Raw genomic sequence first — 18,505 nt, forward strand, 5'->3', positions numbered from 1 at the left:
AAAATGAACAATGGACAGAGAATAAAGCCAAATCATCTGCCCTATCCAATCAAATCACAGTGTGTATGGCTCCGCAACTTGTTTTCAATTGTTCCAGAACATTTGGAGCCAGTTTACAAAGCTTGAATGACTTACTGGTTACAGGTTCAATGACGTGATATGTGGGCAGATATTTCAATGGCTAGTCAAGATTGCTGGTCAATCACATGAAGATTTTTGAGAAAAGTGATAAACCTGGTGTAAGAAAGAGATTGATTAAATTGTGGCCTGCATTACTTTGTTTGCCTAACTGGAGTGCCAAGGAATTAGTTTTTTTTTTTGCGAATTCAGGATGGTAGGTATGCAAGGGTCAGTCGCCGGCTGTAATTTGTTTGCAGTTATCCAATTCTGCTAGCTCAGTCGCGCCGTTCTGTGTACGTTAGGCTTAGCAGTGAATAAACCAAACATTTGAGATATTTCCTGTTAGATCTGTATCTGATCATACCCAATGACATTCACACCTATGACAGTTCATCGGCATTGACATTTTTTTTCTAGCCAACATTTTCTTTCTTTTTTTTTTCAATTATAGGCTTCCCATTTTCTGCACTTAATACAATGTGATAGGTTTCAAGTTTACGATGGTGTGTGTCTGTTTATCTGTTTGTTTGCATTCATGCTCTTGTATTTGGCGTGACAGCAAAAAGTGATGGATGCCTTTTTTGGATGAGCAATTCGAGAGTTTTCCATCAGCACATTTATGGTCGGCAAAGCTGGTTGACTGAAGGTCTGGTGACCAAACATAAGCATGCAATACATGCACCCATGTTTGTGGAAACCCATATTTTCCACCAAGTCAAAGATAGTCAATGGCTCCCTCAGAGGGAAACAGTTCGCACTAAAGCTACAGTATGTAAACAATATTTTCCCAGCGGCTGCAGCAACCCCATTTCAGGCCATGATAGACAAAATGGGATGGTTGCCATACACTGCAGGGGAATTGTGAACTCATGTTCGTAGCTTGTCGCATAGTAGTCATAGTAACCATGGTTAACCATGGCAGTAACTGTGCAGATGAGTAACCTAGTTGGCCATAGTAAAATATGCAACTAAACCTAACAGTAAGCAAGTAAGCAGTAAGTTTTGTAGCTTGACAGGAAGCCTGCATTTCCCATTCAACACCATTAGCAAACCAGACTCTTAAAGCAGATAAAGACAGAAGGTGCTCCATAACAGCTGAGAATCCACATTTCAGCTCAGTTACCGCTGTCCTTTTTGTTTTTGATGAATGAATGAATGAATGAATGAATGCTTAAATTTGTGACTGTTTTCAGTGTTCAGTAACATGTGGTCAAGGGAAAACAACACGCCAAGTGGTCTGTGTCAACTTCAGTGAACAAGAAGTGAGCGCCAGTGAGTGTGACCCAGATGATCGGCCCACCACAGAGCAAGACTGTGCCATGTCTCAATGCCCAACCCACTCCAGGGATTCCAGACCTTTTCCATCCTCACCAAACAGCAGCGCCAGGAACATCATTCCTCAAAGCCAATCCCACCAATGGCGAACTGGGCCTTGGGGCGCGGTGAGTGTTGAGCTAACAAGTTCCTGAAAATACAGTAGAAATCTACAGCAGAATGGCATTTTTGAGAACTGCATCCTTGATTTAGAGCTTTCATTTCGTTGAGGTCAGGCTCAAAATGTCACTCACTTCATTTTGTTCTTCTTAATGTTAAAGACTTACTAAAATTGCTACTATTCGCGGACGGATTGGAAGGAAATTTAGTATATTTTAGGGATGCATATGCATTGATCCTCTGAACTCAAATTTAGATTTTATCAATGTCATGCCATACTGAAGAAGGACGATGTACGCGTTGTGGCATAACATTGCACGGATCACAAAACATTAACTTGAGTGTGTTTGGCGGCAGTTTTTCAAATTAGTTTTGCCCCTAGTTGTGATCAAATATCAAATTGTTTTACTTCTACGGCCTTTACAAATTAATTCAAAGGTAGGTTTAGTGTATAGCATTATCATGCCTTACAGGTAAATTTCATGCAGTCTATCATACGTACTGGGGTCCACTGGTTCCACCAGTGTATACACTGTGCCGCTATGTGTGAGAACCATTTGACAGTGGGTACCCTGGCTCTCTCTCTTTGACAACAGTGCTCTAGCACATGTGCAGGAGGCTTTCAGCGGCGAGTCGTAGTGTGCCAGGATGAGAATGGCTACCCTGCCAACAGCTGTGAGGATCGCAGCCGGCCCAGTGAGCAGCGATCCTGTGAGTCGGGGCCATGTCCGCAGTGGATCTATGGCAACTGGGGAGAGGTAAGGCAGACAGACACAGCTTTACTGGTGTTAAAAGGGCTAGTGGGAAAACCAAACTTTGGGATGCTTATGTTTGGATAATTACTTTGACTGTTTGTGAAGGTTGCATGAGAAAAAGGACATCCGAAAATACCTGAAGCTCAATTTCACATTCTTGGTGATTCCCACGGGATAGCATTAGTGTTTTGTTTTGGTTTTTCAACTGATTTTTTAATGTGACCTCTCCTCATGCTGTCCTCAGTGCACCAAACCATGCGGAGGTGGGATAAAGACGAGGCTGGTGGTATGTCAACGTCCAAATGGCGAGCGCTTCAACGATCTGAGCTGCGAGATCCACGACAAGCCACCGGATCGGGAGCAGTGCAATATTCAGCCGTGCCCGTCTAGCCCCCACTGGAGCACCGACCCATGGAGCTCGGTACGCTCGTAAAAAAGAATAATCTATATCTTCTTTTTTTAACCTCACATTGTGCCAATAGTGTTACTCAGTCACACTCATACTAAATGCGGTTTCTGTGGTGCTTACACATTGGGGAATATAAACTGTATACGTCTAAGACTTTAACTCCCCTGCACCTCCCGCTCCGGCACTGGTGCCTGCAACATTTCTTCAAGACATTCGTAAAATCAATCTCTGTTGCACTTACATGGCAAAGATATCCTGTCCTCCAATTTGCCAGAGACACTACATCACAAAAAAATGCTTCAGTGACAGCTGTGACCAGAAGAACCTTTTTTTCTATGAAACAGTAGTTGGCCTGTGTGTCAGTATTGAAAGACATCAGGATCACTTTGTATCACAATCAGATAGTTTTGTAAAATATTGTTTTGGAAACATAATTTATTGAGATATTTTTTGCTGTTCATCATTTGTACATAGCATAATTTTAAAAATGATTTATTTTGTCTTAGCTCTTTGTATTCGAACATCGCCAGTTGTTCTCCATGTGCAAATACTGATGAATGTTTTTGTATATCAGGAATATAAAGTATAATGCCTTGTTCTTTTTTTTATTATTTTATTTTTTTTATCCAAAGAATGCCCCATATTCTGTGCTTCATTCGACATTTGGATGTTCAAATCTGTGCATTTAAGGAACCAACATGCATGGGACTTAATCTGTGCTTTGTATTATCTAAACTTTTTACTAGGTGTTCATATTTATAATGGTAATTTTCAGTTAGATGATGTTGACACTTTATTTTTCAGTTTTGGACTGTATTTTTTCCGCGGACAATTTTTACTCATATTTTAGCCTTCCTTAAACAATATTTTTGCTGTGGTACCACCAAAGGAATTACATCCAAACAGTGGTTTCTTTTTTTTAAATCCTAGTTTTGCTCTCTTTAAAAAATGTCAAATGCCATAGGAAGTACCAGGAGCGGCTGCAGTACTAGCACTGTGAAATAAAGTGTCTCATTGGATTTATAGACATTATATTATCAGTATTGCGGAGGGTTTTTGACTCGTCTTTCCATAGTATGACCAAGCGTCTGTAAGGTCTGTAAAATTCCATGCTCTGCTTTAAAAGGTGCTCTGGAAGAATCCATGTCAATGATTGCTCTGTACATTACTTGGACTTGCTAAAACTGCTATGCTCAACAATACCTCACTCGGAAACATACACAAACTCAGTTTGCCATTCAAGTATTATAGATAACTGACTGTGGTGCTGGCCAAACAAGGGAGATTTCAAATCTAAGTATCATAAATGAACTATCACATTTGCGATGGGTAGGTCTTCATGAAGTCGGCACTTTTTGTGGATGAACCTACGATTGAAGAGGTGCACAGTGTCATTATGTTGACTTGTCGTTCAATGTCACTCAAACAAGGCCTATTAAAATGTGTTTTTGAAATACATGATACGTGTGACCACAGGGGGAGTTTAGATTGTTTTGTATCTGGAGCTCTTAACTAAGAGCCAACCTCGTGTGTCTACCTCAATCTCTGTTAGGATAGCCCCCTGCTCCATCTTTCTCTGCCTCACAATGCAGGGGGATTTTTGGCTGGCTAAGATGCAGTCTGACTAGGTTGAGGTTAACCAGTGCAAGTGATGGTCCTAAACACAGATCCCGCTTTTTGTCATTTCCCACCTTACGGACATTGAGAGGTGATCCAATCTGTGGTTAGGGGCAGCTTTTGCCTTCAGCCCACCCAGTTTTCTGCTCCTGGTCATAAATGTCTCAACTGACCACACACCTTATTTTAAGGGCCTGTTATCACAGCAGTGGCTACATTTTATACTGCACATCATCTGTTAATGAGAGCTGTTGCATGTAATGATTCCCACATGCATGATTTGCAAATTAGCAATTTGGTGGAAGTCGAACCCAATATGAGCATGTGTCACTCAAATGTTCCACTATAGTGCTGCCTTATATATGGTTTTAATTGATGAACTTGTGTGCTGTTTCACTCTCACCTTACACAGGCTCTTGAAATAAGCGTCAGGTTTGTCGCTTATTCAAAAATACCAATATTAGTCCGTTTTTCTAGGAGCGTTTTCTGTATATTTATGTAATTACTTGTATTTATTGTTCATTATTATATGTCAATATTTAATTTTTTATGGATTCTTTGGATTTCCGTTCACTTCCACATTTTAGAATTAAAGTGATGTAGAGGTCATGTTTAAAGCTTTTCATCATTATTTGTGGTTATTTCCTGTTGCATGCCGACACGAATAGAAAATCCTGGAAACTTTCACCATTCTATTCTATGGTGGCCACTTTAATGGTTTCCTTTTAAACTTGGTCAGGCTTGACAGGGAATGCATGCAGGGGTGTGCTATTATTTCATCGTCCATGTATAGCTTCGGACAGAAACTTTCAAAAGAAATGCTGGTCAAAGAGCTCGCCGGTCCTCCCCCAGCAGTCTACTGAATGGCATGTTTTTCCTGAATGAATATGCACAAATCACTGAGCAATCTCACTGTTATTTTATGCGTTCAGGGCCTCTTCTGACCCCTCTGAGTGGTCATGTTTTTTACCGTCTATGGCGGGGGGTTCAAAGCTCTTTCCATCAAGGTAAAGCTTTACCCTGCGTGACAATGCCACGGTAAACCTCGTGGCTTATTTACTGTGCTCATTCACTTCACTGCTTTTTGGGGTGCCTGGAAACGTGCGCTCTGCTATGAGGCTGCCGTTATCCTTTTCCCGCCTCTCACATCCCCCTAACCCTTTGGTCTAATGTGGCTTGATGACAGTGTACAAATGTGGACGCCAGTGACAGTGACTCGAATGGAGCGGGCCGTCAGCAAGACAATACGATGGTGTATTGGCAGGGTCAAGGATCACGTTTGATCCGGACTGGGGCCCCTTCCCCTAAGCATGGACAGCTTTCTGGGAAATTAGAGCTGCATTTAGGTGAAAGGAGGGCATGCGACATAGGATTTCAATATGGTCTGTTAAAACTATGCTGACCTTTCATGCATGGCCAGCACAAAAAAGGATGAGCCCCCTTGCTTTTACAAAATAGCATGAGATGATCTCACTGCAGTTGGTCTGTTTGTCAGTTCATATACATACAGTTCACACGTGCACTGTGCGTGTGGTGTGGCGTGTATGTAATTACAGAAACCCGAGAAGCTAATAAACCCTGCACAAGGGTGTTCATTTACAGTTATCACACATGATGTTTCAATTTGACCCAGTGCTTGCGAGTCCCAGGGTATTCTGAGGGCATATGAGTTCAGTACAACAGCAAGAAAGCCCTTGTAAAAATAATATGAAGCATGACGAATTAAGCTAGATTGCAAAAAGTCTGCTCCTGTTTTAAAAAAATACACTTTCTATATTATAAAAGAAACATATATTCCCGGCCTTTTCTTTTGTGTTTGTGTAACTTGAAACAGGTCACTTATAATCAGACACAAAATGATCACCTGCATCATTATTATGAGCAAAGGAAGGATACCTCAATTATCACCCAAATCACTCCAAAAAAAACCCTCGATATTATTAGCCCCTCCATTGATGAATGAGGTCTGAGTGAGGTAAAAGGTCACTTGGCATTCCTGTCTAGTACATTATCTTGCTGCACGAGACAGCACTGCACGCTGGGCCACGTACCCATTCAACTCTTAGGCTGTCACTTCTTATCCATCCCCAAATATTGTACTACGTCCCCCACTTCCCCCCTGTGATTATCTGAGCTCAGTCCAGCCCCTCTCCACACCTCCTTCCCAGCTCTCAGCAACACTGCAGTGTGTGTGTGTATGAGTCTCTGCTTGTCACAACAAGTTAGGCTTTCAGTGACTCGGTGAACCTGGAAGTGAAATGAATTTCTGCCGGGTTGATATGGCGCCTACTGCAATTGGGTCTTCTAACACTATGTAGGGATGATGCAAATTCATCAGATGTTGAAGGAAAATTAGCTGCCCATTACATTCTCACAATTTCATCTCTGTAACTTTTACTTGGAAACACTGAAATTCCATTTGAGTTTAACTGATGTTAAACAGTTATTGTTTAAGTAGAAGAAAATGAAAGTTGTGGATTAATGTTTCCTCCGCGGTACTCTGCTCGGTAATGTTTATTTCTGTGGACTAGCTTATTCTTGCCTTCCCGTCATACATTGATGATAATTTTACAAAGGAACACATTGTATAAACTCGATGACTGTGTATATATAGAGATTTTTTTTCATTAAATTCTTATTTCTTTACTGACTTGCAGTGCTCGGCCTCTTGTGGAAGAGGCTTCAAGTCCCGCAACGTGCGCTGTTTGAGCAGCTTAGGCCGATCAATTGAAGATGAAAACTGCCAGCACTTGAACCCCAAACCCAGCAAGCAGAGGCGCTGTCGAGGTGGCCGCTGTCCCAAGTGGAAGACAGGCAGATGGGAGGAGGTAGGCTTCTTTAATGCACCCATATAGCACAACATTGTCATAATACGAGCCTTATTATTATTTTTATTTCTGTCTCTCACTTGAATCCGTTTCAACTGAACCAAAGATTTGGTTAACCTACCAAAAATAACTGTCAATTTCCTCGATTCTACTCTTCATCAGTTCTGCCTTTTTTGGATGATAGACCGATTTTGACATAAAATAAACATGCATGTTCTCATACTAATGCATGTCTTACTTTAAATTGGTACTAAAGGTTTTTTTAGCATTATGGTTTCATATCTTTGGATGCCATTTTTTTAGGTTTGCACAACAATTTGCATTTAAAGTGACTAGAATGTCATTTTTCAACGGCCAACAGTTGTACGGGGATGCATGTTGCAGAAACTAAAAAAAAAGAGAGATAGGAACTGGTCACACGTACTTCATACTGTCTGTTTAATGCAGGCCATTTTAGAGCCCAGATGTGGAAACCACTATATGTATTTTCTCAGTGCTGAGAGGGCTCTGCACTCCTGAGGTTAGTGGGGATGGAAGACGAATGATAGGGCAGGCACATGCATATTAAACCACAGTGTGGGTGTGACTAATTTAAAAAAAAATGCAGAATGATTTAACTTGCATACATAGTGATTCCAATTCCAAAAAAATGAAACTGATAACACACTTCGACATGTATGCACACTCGCATTTCAACCTATCTTATGTATGTAAAAGTTTAAAAATTGGAAAATGACTGACGGCCTTTTAAGTTCAAAAACCCCTTTCCATTCAACTGTTTGTCTATTTTTTTTCAAACCCTTGCGTGTGTAGTTTCTTTTCTGAATTTCCCCTCTTGGTCAAGAGACAAGACCAGCAACACATCTGTACCTCATACAACAAAAAGGATGTGCGTCTTTACAAAACAGCTGCAGAACAGGAATGGGGCCAGGAGGAAATGATACTCCATCGTCCCCGAAGCATGATAACACATGGTTAAACAGACTACATTTTCATTCAACAGCTGAAAAGCCATATGTCACTAATACACATGAAATAAAGGAAAATTCCTTTTGGAACCTATTGTTCTACACACACTGAACTAACATTATGCTGATTGCTGAAACAAAAATCATTGATTCATCCATCCGAACAGCTTATCCTCTCCAAGTCCGTAGGGGGTGCTGGAGCCTGACTACGGTACCAGGCAGACGACACCTCGAATTGGTGGCCCGCCAATCGCAGGTCACAAGTAGAAAAATGACAAATGATGCAGTACAAATAGAAACTTTGATATTTTTTATTTTAATTCAAGTATACATGAATTCAACACAAATCCAACCAGATGTTTTGATAAAACTCACATATTCTTCCTGTAGACAGTCAAGTTACAGTGGTTATTTTGTTGTTGTTTTTTCATTTTTAAATGTATTGTTGTTAACAAGCGGTACCTGTCCTGCCTCCAGTGTTCAGCATCCTGCGGCGACGGTGTCCAGAGGCGAGAGGTCATCTGCCAAGTTGGCAACTGGAGACGAGTACTTCAGACCGACTGCCCTGAGCGCTCCCGCCCGGCGTCCAGTCAAAGCTGCCGGCTCGCTGAGTGTCCTTTGCAGTACCGCTGGAAAGAGGGAGATTGGCAAGCGGTAGGAATTGGGCTTTCTCAGTAGAAATGTGTTTTATGTCAGCTATTGAATCTTGGCCAGAATGAGTTTAAGCTGCAGGCCTGCTCTGCTAGAACAGCAGGACTCTCTGATAAAAAAGAGGCTACTCCTTGCCTCACACAGTGATGGGAATCTGATGATTTTTTTTTCTTACTTTACAAAGTATTTGTTTTTGGTCACCCTTTGGGCTCAGTATATTGTTTAAACATTATTGTCATAGTGGTGTGAATCATTTGTGCATTGTGGGTTGACAGCGGGAGTATTGAGCCCTCTCTAAGGGACTACACCAATGCTAAAAATAGTCACGTGATCAAGTGAAAATTCTCACGTGAATTTGTTGTGTGCAGTTTGACAGGTTGTATCAGTGTGTTTTTTACTGGGCAGCATTTTTTCATGTTAAAAATGGTGAGCACGTCTAAAACTTTTTGTATCGTGAAGAAAGCTGTACCAGTATGGGCTCTTTCAATTAACCAATGGTTTTGAGTCTGCATCACCAAATCCCCTAATAATGTACAAATCATAAATATTTTGAAAATGTCCTCTTTCCTTTCCAGCAGTAATCTATCGTAACTTTTACCGTAGTAGTAGTACCCTTAGGCTCAATGTTGCATTCCTAAGAACAGCTGCCCAGCACAATAACATTTCCAGGTATTTCCCTTGTTTGACATGAGTTCTGCACATGAATCGATGAAGCCCAGCTGGAATCAGCTGCTGCCGCTTGTGACGCAAGAGTCTCTTGCGTAATGTTTGGACTGCGACTTCAATTCATTCCATATGTGATATAATGCATGATAAGTATAGAGTGTGGAATGTTAAAGCTTCATCGGGTTCTTAGTAGTTATGGTTCTTCTCAAAAAATGTCCTTTTAGCTCTTGTTCTAATCAAAGTTCTATTGTTTGTAGTATTTTTTTAAAATGCACGATGATCATGTGTGTGGTACATCCAGGTGACAACCTTAAAAGATGATTAGAAAATGCTTCCAGTTGTTTGTTCAGTTTTTCTTAACACAACATTTTGTTCTTCCTCTCATTACAGTGCAGTAAATCATGTGGATTGGGGCACAGAAGTCGAGACTTACAATGTATTGACCACCTCAAGCAGGAAGTCCATGAAATGTACTGTGCCAACCAAATTAGACCTCCAGATATAGAAAGCTGCAATGTCCAAGCATGTGAATTTGTCTGGATGACTGGAAAATGGACTGAGGTGAGCCTTAAACAAGAACTCATCATCAATCAGAGTAAATCTGTGCAAGCTCGCGAGAGACTATTTTGTGTAACCCATCATTTTCTAATCATGTCTTGCACAAAAAAGGATTCACATTACAAATTCTCAGTGCTCCATTTGTTGCATTTTTTCATATCAGTCATTTATTTGATTTCCCAGTGCTCCGCCAGCTGTGGTCAAGGCTACCGCCAGCGTCGGATCTCCTGCAGCGAAATGCACACCAAAAAGAATAACTACGAGTACAGTCATCATTCTCTTTCCAACTGTCCAGGGACCCCCCCTGAGAGGCATAGGCCTTGTCATCTTGAGTCTTGTCCTCCTCTGCAGGAGTGGAGTGTTGGAACGTGGGGAGAAGTAAGTAAACCCTATAAACAGTAGTCTCCTGGGATAGGCTCCAGCACCCCTGCGACCTTAATGAAGATAAAGCGGATCAGAAAATGAATTAATGAATGAAAAGTAACTTAACGCCGAAGCAGACTTTCACACCACTGTGTAAATCAGATTCCTAATGCCAGCGCTTCACTGCACAGCACTGCCATGAACCAGATGAAAGATTTTAAAGTGACAAAAAGGACGATGAATTTTGATTTACCTCATTTTGACACTTCTCCATCTCCTTTCTAGTGCTCAGCGAGTTGTGGAGATGGAGTGATGGAGAGGGTTGTGCAATGTGTGACAGCAGATGGGCAGCTAAGCAAAAAATGCTCACTGGATGTGATGCCAGAAGCCAGAAAAGTCTGCACAAACCTGAGCTGTGAGTTGTTTTTTTTATGGCAGAGCCAAAATTTGATGAAATATTTCACACAGCATAAGTTTAAATACAAATTTTCCCACCATGATTTAAAAAGAAAATTTTGTGTTTACCTACTGTAAAGTTGCAACATTTTTTTTTCTTTCCAAAAGGCCATTTGCCTACAAGCTGCCAAGATGCACGGAACCTGAAAGGCATGGTTCCAGATGGAGAACTCTTATTGAATATTCAAGGGAGTACTGTTAAGGTAAAAGTCTATTATTTAGTCTTCAAATATATGAAAATAATCCCAGAAGTTTTGAATGTACTTAAAATAAAAATAAAAGTGAAAGAAAATGAATAAACAAATCTCTCTAATATATTATTCCAAATTTCAAAATGTTCTGCTTCATAAATGAAAAATTGCAAGAAAACACAATTGCACAGATACCTATCGATCATACTGTACATCCCAAATAATATGAAAACAAAATGCAGAAAAATAAACATAAACTTGACATTAGTACTGTTGTAGTCACATTGTTATTGTTAATGTGGTTTGGGGTTAAGGTCAACAGCTCAAAAATGTCCAATATTTTTGGACTTCTCAAGAGCATTCGTTTGCTCGCCTTTTACAGTTTCTTTTACTGTTCACTAACATCGTCCTCATCCTTTCCCCACTCTTCATTTTTATCCTCAGATCTACTGTGCTGGAATGCAGACAGAGAATCCGCAGGAGTATATCACCTTGACAACAGGAGAGAGGGAAAATTTTTCTGAGATCTTTGGCTTCAGGTAAACATTCAGCTAGCAGTGACGCAGAGAGGGAGAGAGAGAGAGAGAGTGCGAGCAAGTCTGCAAATGTAAAACAGATCTCTGTTTTTTGTTTGTGATTCCAGGCTCAATGACCCCTCCCAGTGTCCATTCAATGGGTCCAGAAGAGAACACTGTGACTGCCGGCGGGACTATTCATCTGCGGGCTTCAGCGCCTTCTCTAAAGTTCGCCTGGACTTAAGCAAGATGAACATCATCAGTTGAGTCACCCATTCACGTGTAGCGTATGCAGCTTTGCGGCTCCTAATTAGGGTGCCACAAACAAAACAACATCCTGAGATAATTATGGGAATGTACACCATCACTCTCACTATATGTGATCTAAACTTTAAAGCATCCTGCCGTACTCTCAAATAAGAACATCCCCTGCCATTTAATTACAGCCATGCTTATGAAGGGTTAATGGACTCAAGATGTCTTCAGTCTTACAAGACCAGGGTGGCCAAGATCCTCTTTTGCTTTTTGCTGATATTGCACACCCTAAAAACAGAAGTGCTGACCAAATGTTCGGTTTAAAATGAATTACCTCAGTTTAATCTTTGAGCTAATAAACTTTGGGAGGTTTAGTGGATGCAATGGTGATTAAAATTTACATCCAGGTATGTTTTCGTATAGGATGTCCCTTCGTAATGTTTTTATTCTCAACCATAAAGCTGCAGATTGGCAGTTTGCGTTGACTTCTGAAGGTGAGAAGATTCCATTTGGCACAGCAGGGGACTGCTACAGCGCCTCCAAATGTCCACAGGTGAGAACAAAATAAAATGTTCAAATGTATCCAAATTTCTATCACCATTAATGCATGTCCTGTTCACGTTGCTGCAATTTGCTGCATGGCGACCGGTCCAAGGTGTACCCATCACTCACCTAAATCAGCTGGAATAGATTCCATCTCACCCGCAGCCCTAAATAAGGGCAAGCGGTATAGAAAATGGATGTCAGGATGGATTGCATGCTTTTAGAAATGAAGGTATATCAACATACCACGTCTCATACATATATGATTGATTTGATTTTTGTATACACCAATTTTAAATCAATATTCAGCATGGTATGTATTTCCCACCAGCAACGGACACCATTATCACTCTTGAAAAATCTTGATTAATTTATATATATAGGCCTACTGTCTTTATTCTGTTTGTTTTGTTTTATTTGTGGATGCTTTTTAATTGACACCTGCAGAAAGATTCGCTTCCACCAGGTGGCAGAAGGATTTACAACAGATGCATGATCTGTACAATGCCATGTGTAAAACTAGAAGAACACAAAATACATTTATTGCACCATACTAATCCTTACCTTTTGTTGTTTGATATTGCCAATCGGGCATACTTTAATTTCACTTGTCATGCATTTTTAAACACACAGCCAATATGTGATATTCGAATTATTTTCTTCCTGTTAAACTAGGGGCGCTTCAGCATCAATCTCTCAGGAACAGGCTTTAAATTAACTCCAGACAGTTTGTGGATCACTCGAGGCAATTATGCTGTGGCTGACATCAGAAAATCACTGGTAAGAAATGCAGATTGTCCATTTAAAGTTGCATTTACTTTCTTTTGCTTTATTGTAATCAGATTGCATTCTGAATAATGGTATAAATTATAAATTATATAGACAGTTTCCCTCGTTGATTTCAACATGTTTTCAGGTTTTGACTTTAAGATAGTGGCAGAGGCACTGTTTTAGTGACTGAATATAGGTAGATTTTAAGTCTCTTGTGCGGGCAATATTTCACAATATTTTCATAATTTGCTGTGGGTTAATCAAAACTGCAGTTTGGCCACAGAACTAAGTTTTTCCTCCCCTGGAATGCCTTTTGCTGGGTTTGATACACATGAACAGTTTAGATTAGGAGTATAAATCACCAGTTGATTATGCACAGCTGTGCATGCACCATCCAATCTGTGGGAGGAAAATCTTTGGCAAGGTTTTGAGGAATAAAATACTACCCATTGCGCTCAATACAATGTGATGTTCAGAAAATTTTATATTGTTGTTGTTTTCTCAACTGAGGGGGTTCATAAAGAATCAAGGAGTGATTTGGTGTATCGCTTAATTTGACCATATATATTATATTGGAGGTGGCCCGGCGGATTGAGTGGTTAGCACGTCGGCCTCACAGCTCTGGGGTCCTGGGTTCAAATCCAGGTCGGTCCACCTGTGTGGAGTTTGCATGTTCACCCCGGGCCTGCGTGGGTTTTCGCTGGGTACTCCGGCTTCCTCCCACATTCCAAAAACATGCATGGTAGGCTGATTGGACACTCTAAATTGCCATTAGGTATGAGTGTGCGAGTGAACGGTTGTCGGTCTCGTGCCCTGCGATTGGCTGGCCACCAATTCAGTCAGCTGGGATAGGCTCCAGCACTCCTCGTGACCCTAGTGAGGATAAAGTGTTTAAAAAAAATGAACGAATGAATGAATATTATATTGCTAAAAAAAGTTTCTATGAAACTTTAACTTTATTTATCTGATGAAATCATTGTCCTTTTTTAAAATCCAAAACAATAAATTTTGGATTCTAAAATCCTTGTAACTTTTTTAATAGACTACATACTCCTTTATAAGTTCTGTATTCCAAGAGTCTGTCTCCATAAACGAGCAGAGAAACGAACCTTATTAGGCTGGTGGTTTGTCAAGTGCCCACCCACCTTCTGCTTTTCACATAAAGATCAAGCTTGGGAATCGAGTTCTTGGCAAGACTTTGGGCCAGAGGCAGCAGAGATGCCAAGACATGTTCAGAGTTTAATATCCATAGTCAATTTCAGTTTTAATCTGGTCTCTGCAGGTGGTTTAAATATATAAATATATTTAAACAAAAAAGCCATGTTGTATCAGGAGGAGGTGCAGACACGCTAAAGAAGAGAAGAGCTTTGGGCTTGCCAACTTTTGTTATTAAGTTTGTAATTGTGGTCCATTCAAATGATGGCGCCGGACTTTGTGTCTGTTGAAAAACTTGTAAATCCGTAATGCGGTCTTCATAAAATATGAAGAGGGTTAGATTGGTTAGCGCGACGGCCTCACAGCTCTGTGGTCGAGGGTTGGATCCCAGGTCGGTCCTTACTCTTTGGAGTTTGCATGTTCTCCCTGGGCTTGTGTGTTTTCTCCAGTTACTCCTGTTTTCTCCCTCATTCCCAAAACATGCATGTTGGCTGGTTGAACACTCCAAATTGCCCCTGGGTATGAGTGTGAGCGTAAATGGTTGTCCGTCTCATTGTGCTGGCCACTGATTCAGGGTTTCCCCCACCTGGTGCCCAAATTTAGCTGGGATAGGCTCCAGCACCCTACATGACCCTTGTGAGGATAAGCAGTACAGAAAATGAATGAATACAAAAAAAATACAAAAACAACAACAACAGACAAAGCGCTATGTTTAAGGTCCTTATAAAGAACATTACAAACTACCACCACAACAAATAATACTGGTGTATTTGACCAAGTAGGATTATAAAATTTGGAATATATAATTAGTGTTGTTCCATTTGTGCCCACAGGGTGGCAGCAGAGTTTCAGGAAGATGTGGAGGCTACTGTGGCAAATGTACCCCAGCTTCAGCTTCCTTTCTGCACGTTACAGTGGCCTAGATCCCACACAAGGGTCAGATTTCTGCACACATGCATTATACGTGATAATATTCTGTTTAACCTCCTAAAACCTGGCGTCCACATGTGTGGACATCACATTTTTGGTTGCCACAAGACTACAATGTTAAATTTTGGACTATGAGGGCCTGGTGTCCGCTTATGTTGTGGACCTCATTTTTCTCAGAAACTACATCATGTAAAAACATAATTCTTATTAGCCTAAATATCAAAGAAAATGAAATGCAAGCCTTGCAAGAGTCTGGGCCTTAGGAGGTTAAAATTCAGCTTTTCCATTACTAAAATCTCGTGGCAGCCATTGTTCTGTTTATTTGTCAGTCTGGTGCTTACGTAGTGGAAATGTCTCATCTTCAGGGTTACCTCCACCACACAACTAAAATCCTTCCATGTCATGACCTTTTTTTTAATTTTCATTTTGTATCAATTAATTTGGTATATTTACTGTAAATAAGTATTCAGTATGTGGAATATATGTCTTATTTATTGTAGCTGTTAGTCTTTATTTTCCAGGCTTTTGGGTCATGGGCTAATACATTGATAATTGATTCAAGATAATTACGCATTTTATTTCTTTATATTATGCATGATAGTTATTTGTAAATTCAGAATGTTAATAGTTGTGTGATTCTTATAAGGGCTCTCAGTTTACTCAATCCAGATATTGTATATAGATGCTTTCGTATACTAGAGTGTGCAGAAACAGTGATTCCATAATATGGTAGCTCAACACTAAGTGGTAATTGTTTTTTTAGCTGCTAATTAACTAACTTTTGCAGTTAAATATGACTTTAATGGGTGCTGAAATTACATTTAGGATTAAGACACTTGCTTGGAGGAGTATTGCAGCTATGTTTACGCAGCTGCTAGTGCCAGAGTTACTGCAAGTGAGTTTTTAATAGGATCTTTTTGCCTGGAATCATAAAAAAAAAGATGAGGCTTGAGTGACGGGTCAATTGTCTCATGTTTATCGCCATTAAAGTCATCCATGTATGACTTAATGGACATCAGTTAAGATGCAAAAGAAAGGGTCATCCTGGAAATTTGCAGCAATGTATGAGTCCAAAATTAAATTAGATTGTCTCATTTGAATAGCAGTTGAATTTGGTCACTTTGTTTTACCTGTTATGCCTTTTCTATTATTATTATTATTATTATTATTATTATTATTAGAGGAAGTGAGAAGCATATGTTGTGCATAACAGAAAGAATGTTAGAAGCTGCTGAATTGGACATTTCCAGAGACAATCTGCAACAAATTTCACTTTATTTTGGCATCAGCTTCAAGTAGCATGACAAAGTACCTTGAGAGAACACACAGGTTATCGTCTCGGGTGTTGCTTGAAAGCAAGAGTTCACCTACGCCCTATAAAACCAGTAGATACCCCGCAGATGTTCTCCATAGCGCCGTCCACCGAGAGACCTCACAAGTAGTTGAAGCATTGCGAGATCTGGCCATGGGAACTATGTTAACCGTTACCTTCTGTACTTTATTGTACCTTTTTTTGTGCGTGTCTGACATGATCTCATGCTGTTCCAGTGTTCTTAACTATTGCCATTCTCTATTGTCCATAACAAACAAATCAGACGGCATTGTGTTTTTGATTTTTCAAGTCGATACCTCTCACTGGGATAATGTAGCCAGATCTGCCAGAATACAAGTCTGCATCATATCTTAGGACATAGGACACTTACATTTTACTGCACTTCTCATTGTTAAAATGTGCTTATGGGCAGCAGGCTCTCAGGAAACAAAAACAAACAAAGGGATTATTGTAATGTCGTAATCTATTTATCATCTTTTTTTAATGAAATTGACAGATGCTAATCAGATGTCTGTAAATGTATCACTTTACTTGTTTTAATGGGTCATTTAGATTTAGTTTGATGTGTTGATATTTATTGTACCTTGTTTTATGAATGTGCACGATATGAACTCAGATTATACATTATTTTCAATGATGTAGCCAAATATTTATTGTTATAGTATTTTTGTTGGTAAGGAAGAATAGGGAAAAATGTCACATGGAAATAAAATGTCATCACCCACAAGCAACAGTCTTGTCATTAGGGTTTGATGTTTTTCAAACTGATTTTGAGTGCACATAGTGGTAAGATAGAGAGAATGGATACAGTTAAGAGCGGCTACTGTAACCAACTTTATTTTAAAAAATCAATTTAGCCCCAGTAGAAAAGCCTACAATATGACATTTGAAAAAAAAGAAATGTGCTGATCAAAAGGTGACTTCCTTGTGACTAGTTTTCTTTTGGGGTGGACCTTCTCACAAGGATTAGAGCTGAACTACTGAAGTCTGCACGAGATGTTCCCAACACTTTTAAGTTCTTAGTGTCTAACTGGGTAACTGGCAGGCTGCTGTTCTTTGAACTTTAATAAGTGCTGACAGACTTTTATGAACTTTGCCTGTGAGACATTTGACACTGTTAGGTAGAATGGGATACTGTCTTGGCTGATTTTAATGAGACTGGCATGCTCAGACTCCATTGACCTTTGTTGTAATCGTGCTAAATGTTGAAATCCACAGATATATCTTATTTATTGCCACTGCTGGTGTATATTATTTAAATCTATCCTATTTTGGAAATCTGACAAGTTCACTGCTTCTTGTGATGAGAGAAGTCTTCAAAACCTAACTTAGCCCCCAAATACCATGCAAATAGGTCACGGAGATGTTGCAAGTTTTATAATCCAGATCGAAATTCCTGATTTAAATGCCCATAGCAGGCATCTCCAATTTTAGACAGAATGAGTGAGTGAAGCTTGACCCTGGATCTTGAATAAACATAAAGAAGCATTTCCAGTCAAGTCTCTGTAATTTAATTTGAAGGGACTGGCCACATTTGTTTTATAATCCACCCGCTGTAATTTTGTATTTTTGACTCCGAGAAATACTAGGCAGGCAGCAATTATAAGCATGCTATTGCTATTACTGTTTTCTTATGCAAGGCCATTCAAAAGACTTGCTAAGTTCAGAAGAGCACCTCGGGCCAGATGTGGTGTAGAAATATGAATAAAGGATACATATAAGATGGACTTACTGGACACAAACACTGAGGTCATTTTTTTCATATTGGAGGGCATGGAAACCTTTGGATTTGATCTGAAAAGTCGCTGGATTAATCTGTTCGTTTTCACATTTTAATGACTGAATTGGAACTGTCAGATGAATAGAAACCACTTTTTAGGAATCTGTTTTTGCATTGGAATTTTTTCTTGCATTATCTTTTTCTCGCATTATCTTATTTTAGATTTATATTTTTAATTAAATAATTCTGGCCTTGATTCAGCTCTAT

At 39.9% G+C, this 18,505-nt stretch overlaps 1 protein-coding gene across 2 annotated transcripts in view; it reads left to right on the plus strand.

Annotated features, from left to right (window-relative positions):
* Positions 1-17,711, plus strand: part of adamts9 (ADAM metallopeptidase with thrombospondin type 1 motif, 9) — a 49,353-nt gene extending 31,642 nt beyond the window's left edge. For both annotated transcript variants that reach the window (XM_077602328.1, XM_077602329.1), the window contains 14 exons: positions 1,314-1,562; positions 2,151-2,312; positions 2,554-2,730; positions 6,993-7,163; positions 8,609-8,785; positions 9,839-10,009; positions 10,190-10,384; positions 10,655-10,784; positions 10,934-11,028; positions 11,461-11,555; positions 11,660-11,793; positions 12,248-12,339; positions 13,005-13,109; positions 15,089-17,711. In XM_077602328.1, coding sequence (XP_077458454.1) covers positions 1,314-1,562; positions 2,151-2,312; positions 2,554-2,730; positions 6,993-7,163; positions 8,609-8,785; positions 9,839-10,009; positions 10,190-10,384; positions 10,655-10,784; positions 10,934-11,028; positions 11,461-11,555; positions 11,660-11,793; positions 12,248-12,339; positions 13,005-13,109; positions 15,089-15,178 — 2,043 coding nt within the window. In that variant the 3' untranslated portion in view covers positions 15,179-17,711. The remainder of the gene's footprint in view (positions 1-1,313; positions 1,563-2,150; positions 2,313-2,553; positions 2,731-6,992; positions 7,164-8,608; positions 8,786-9,838; positions 10,010-10,189; positions 10,385-10,654; positions 10,785-10,933; positions 11,029-11,460; positions 11,556-11,659; positions 11,794-12,247; positions 12,340-13,004; positions 13,110-15,088) is intronic.
* Positions 17,712-18,505: the final 794 nt, after the last annotated feature.

The sequence above is a fragment of the Stigmatopora argus genome, chromosome 6, assembly GCF_051989625.1.
Source record: "Stigmatopora argus isolate UIUO_Sarg chromosome 6, RoL_Sarg_1.0, whole genome shotgun sequence".
Taxonomy (NCBI): Eukaryota; Metazoa; Chordata; class Actinopteri; order Syngnathiformes; family Syngnathidae; genus Stigmatopora; species Stigmatopora argus.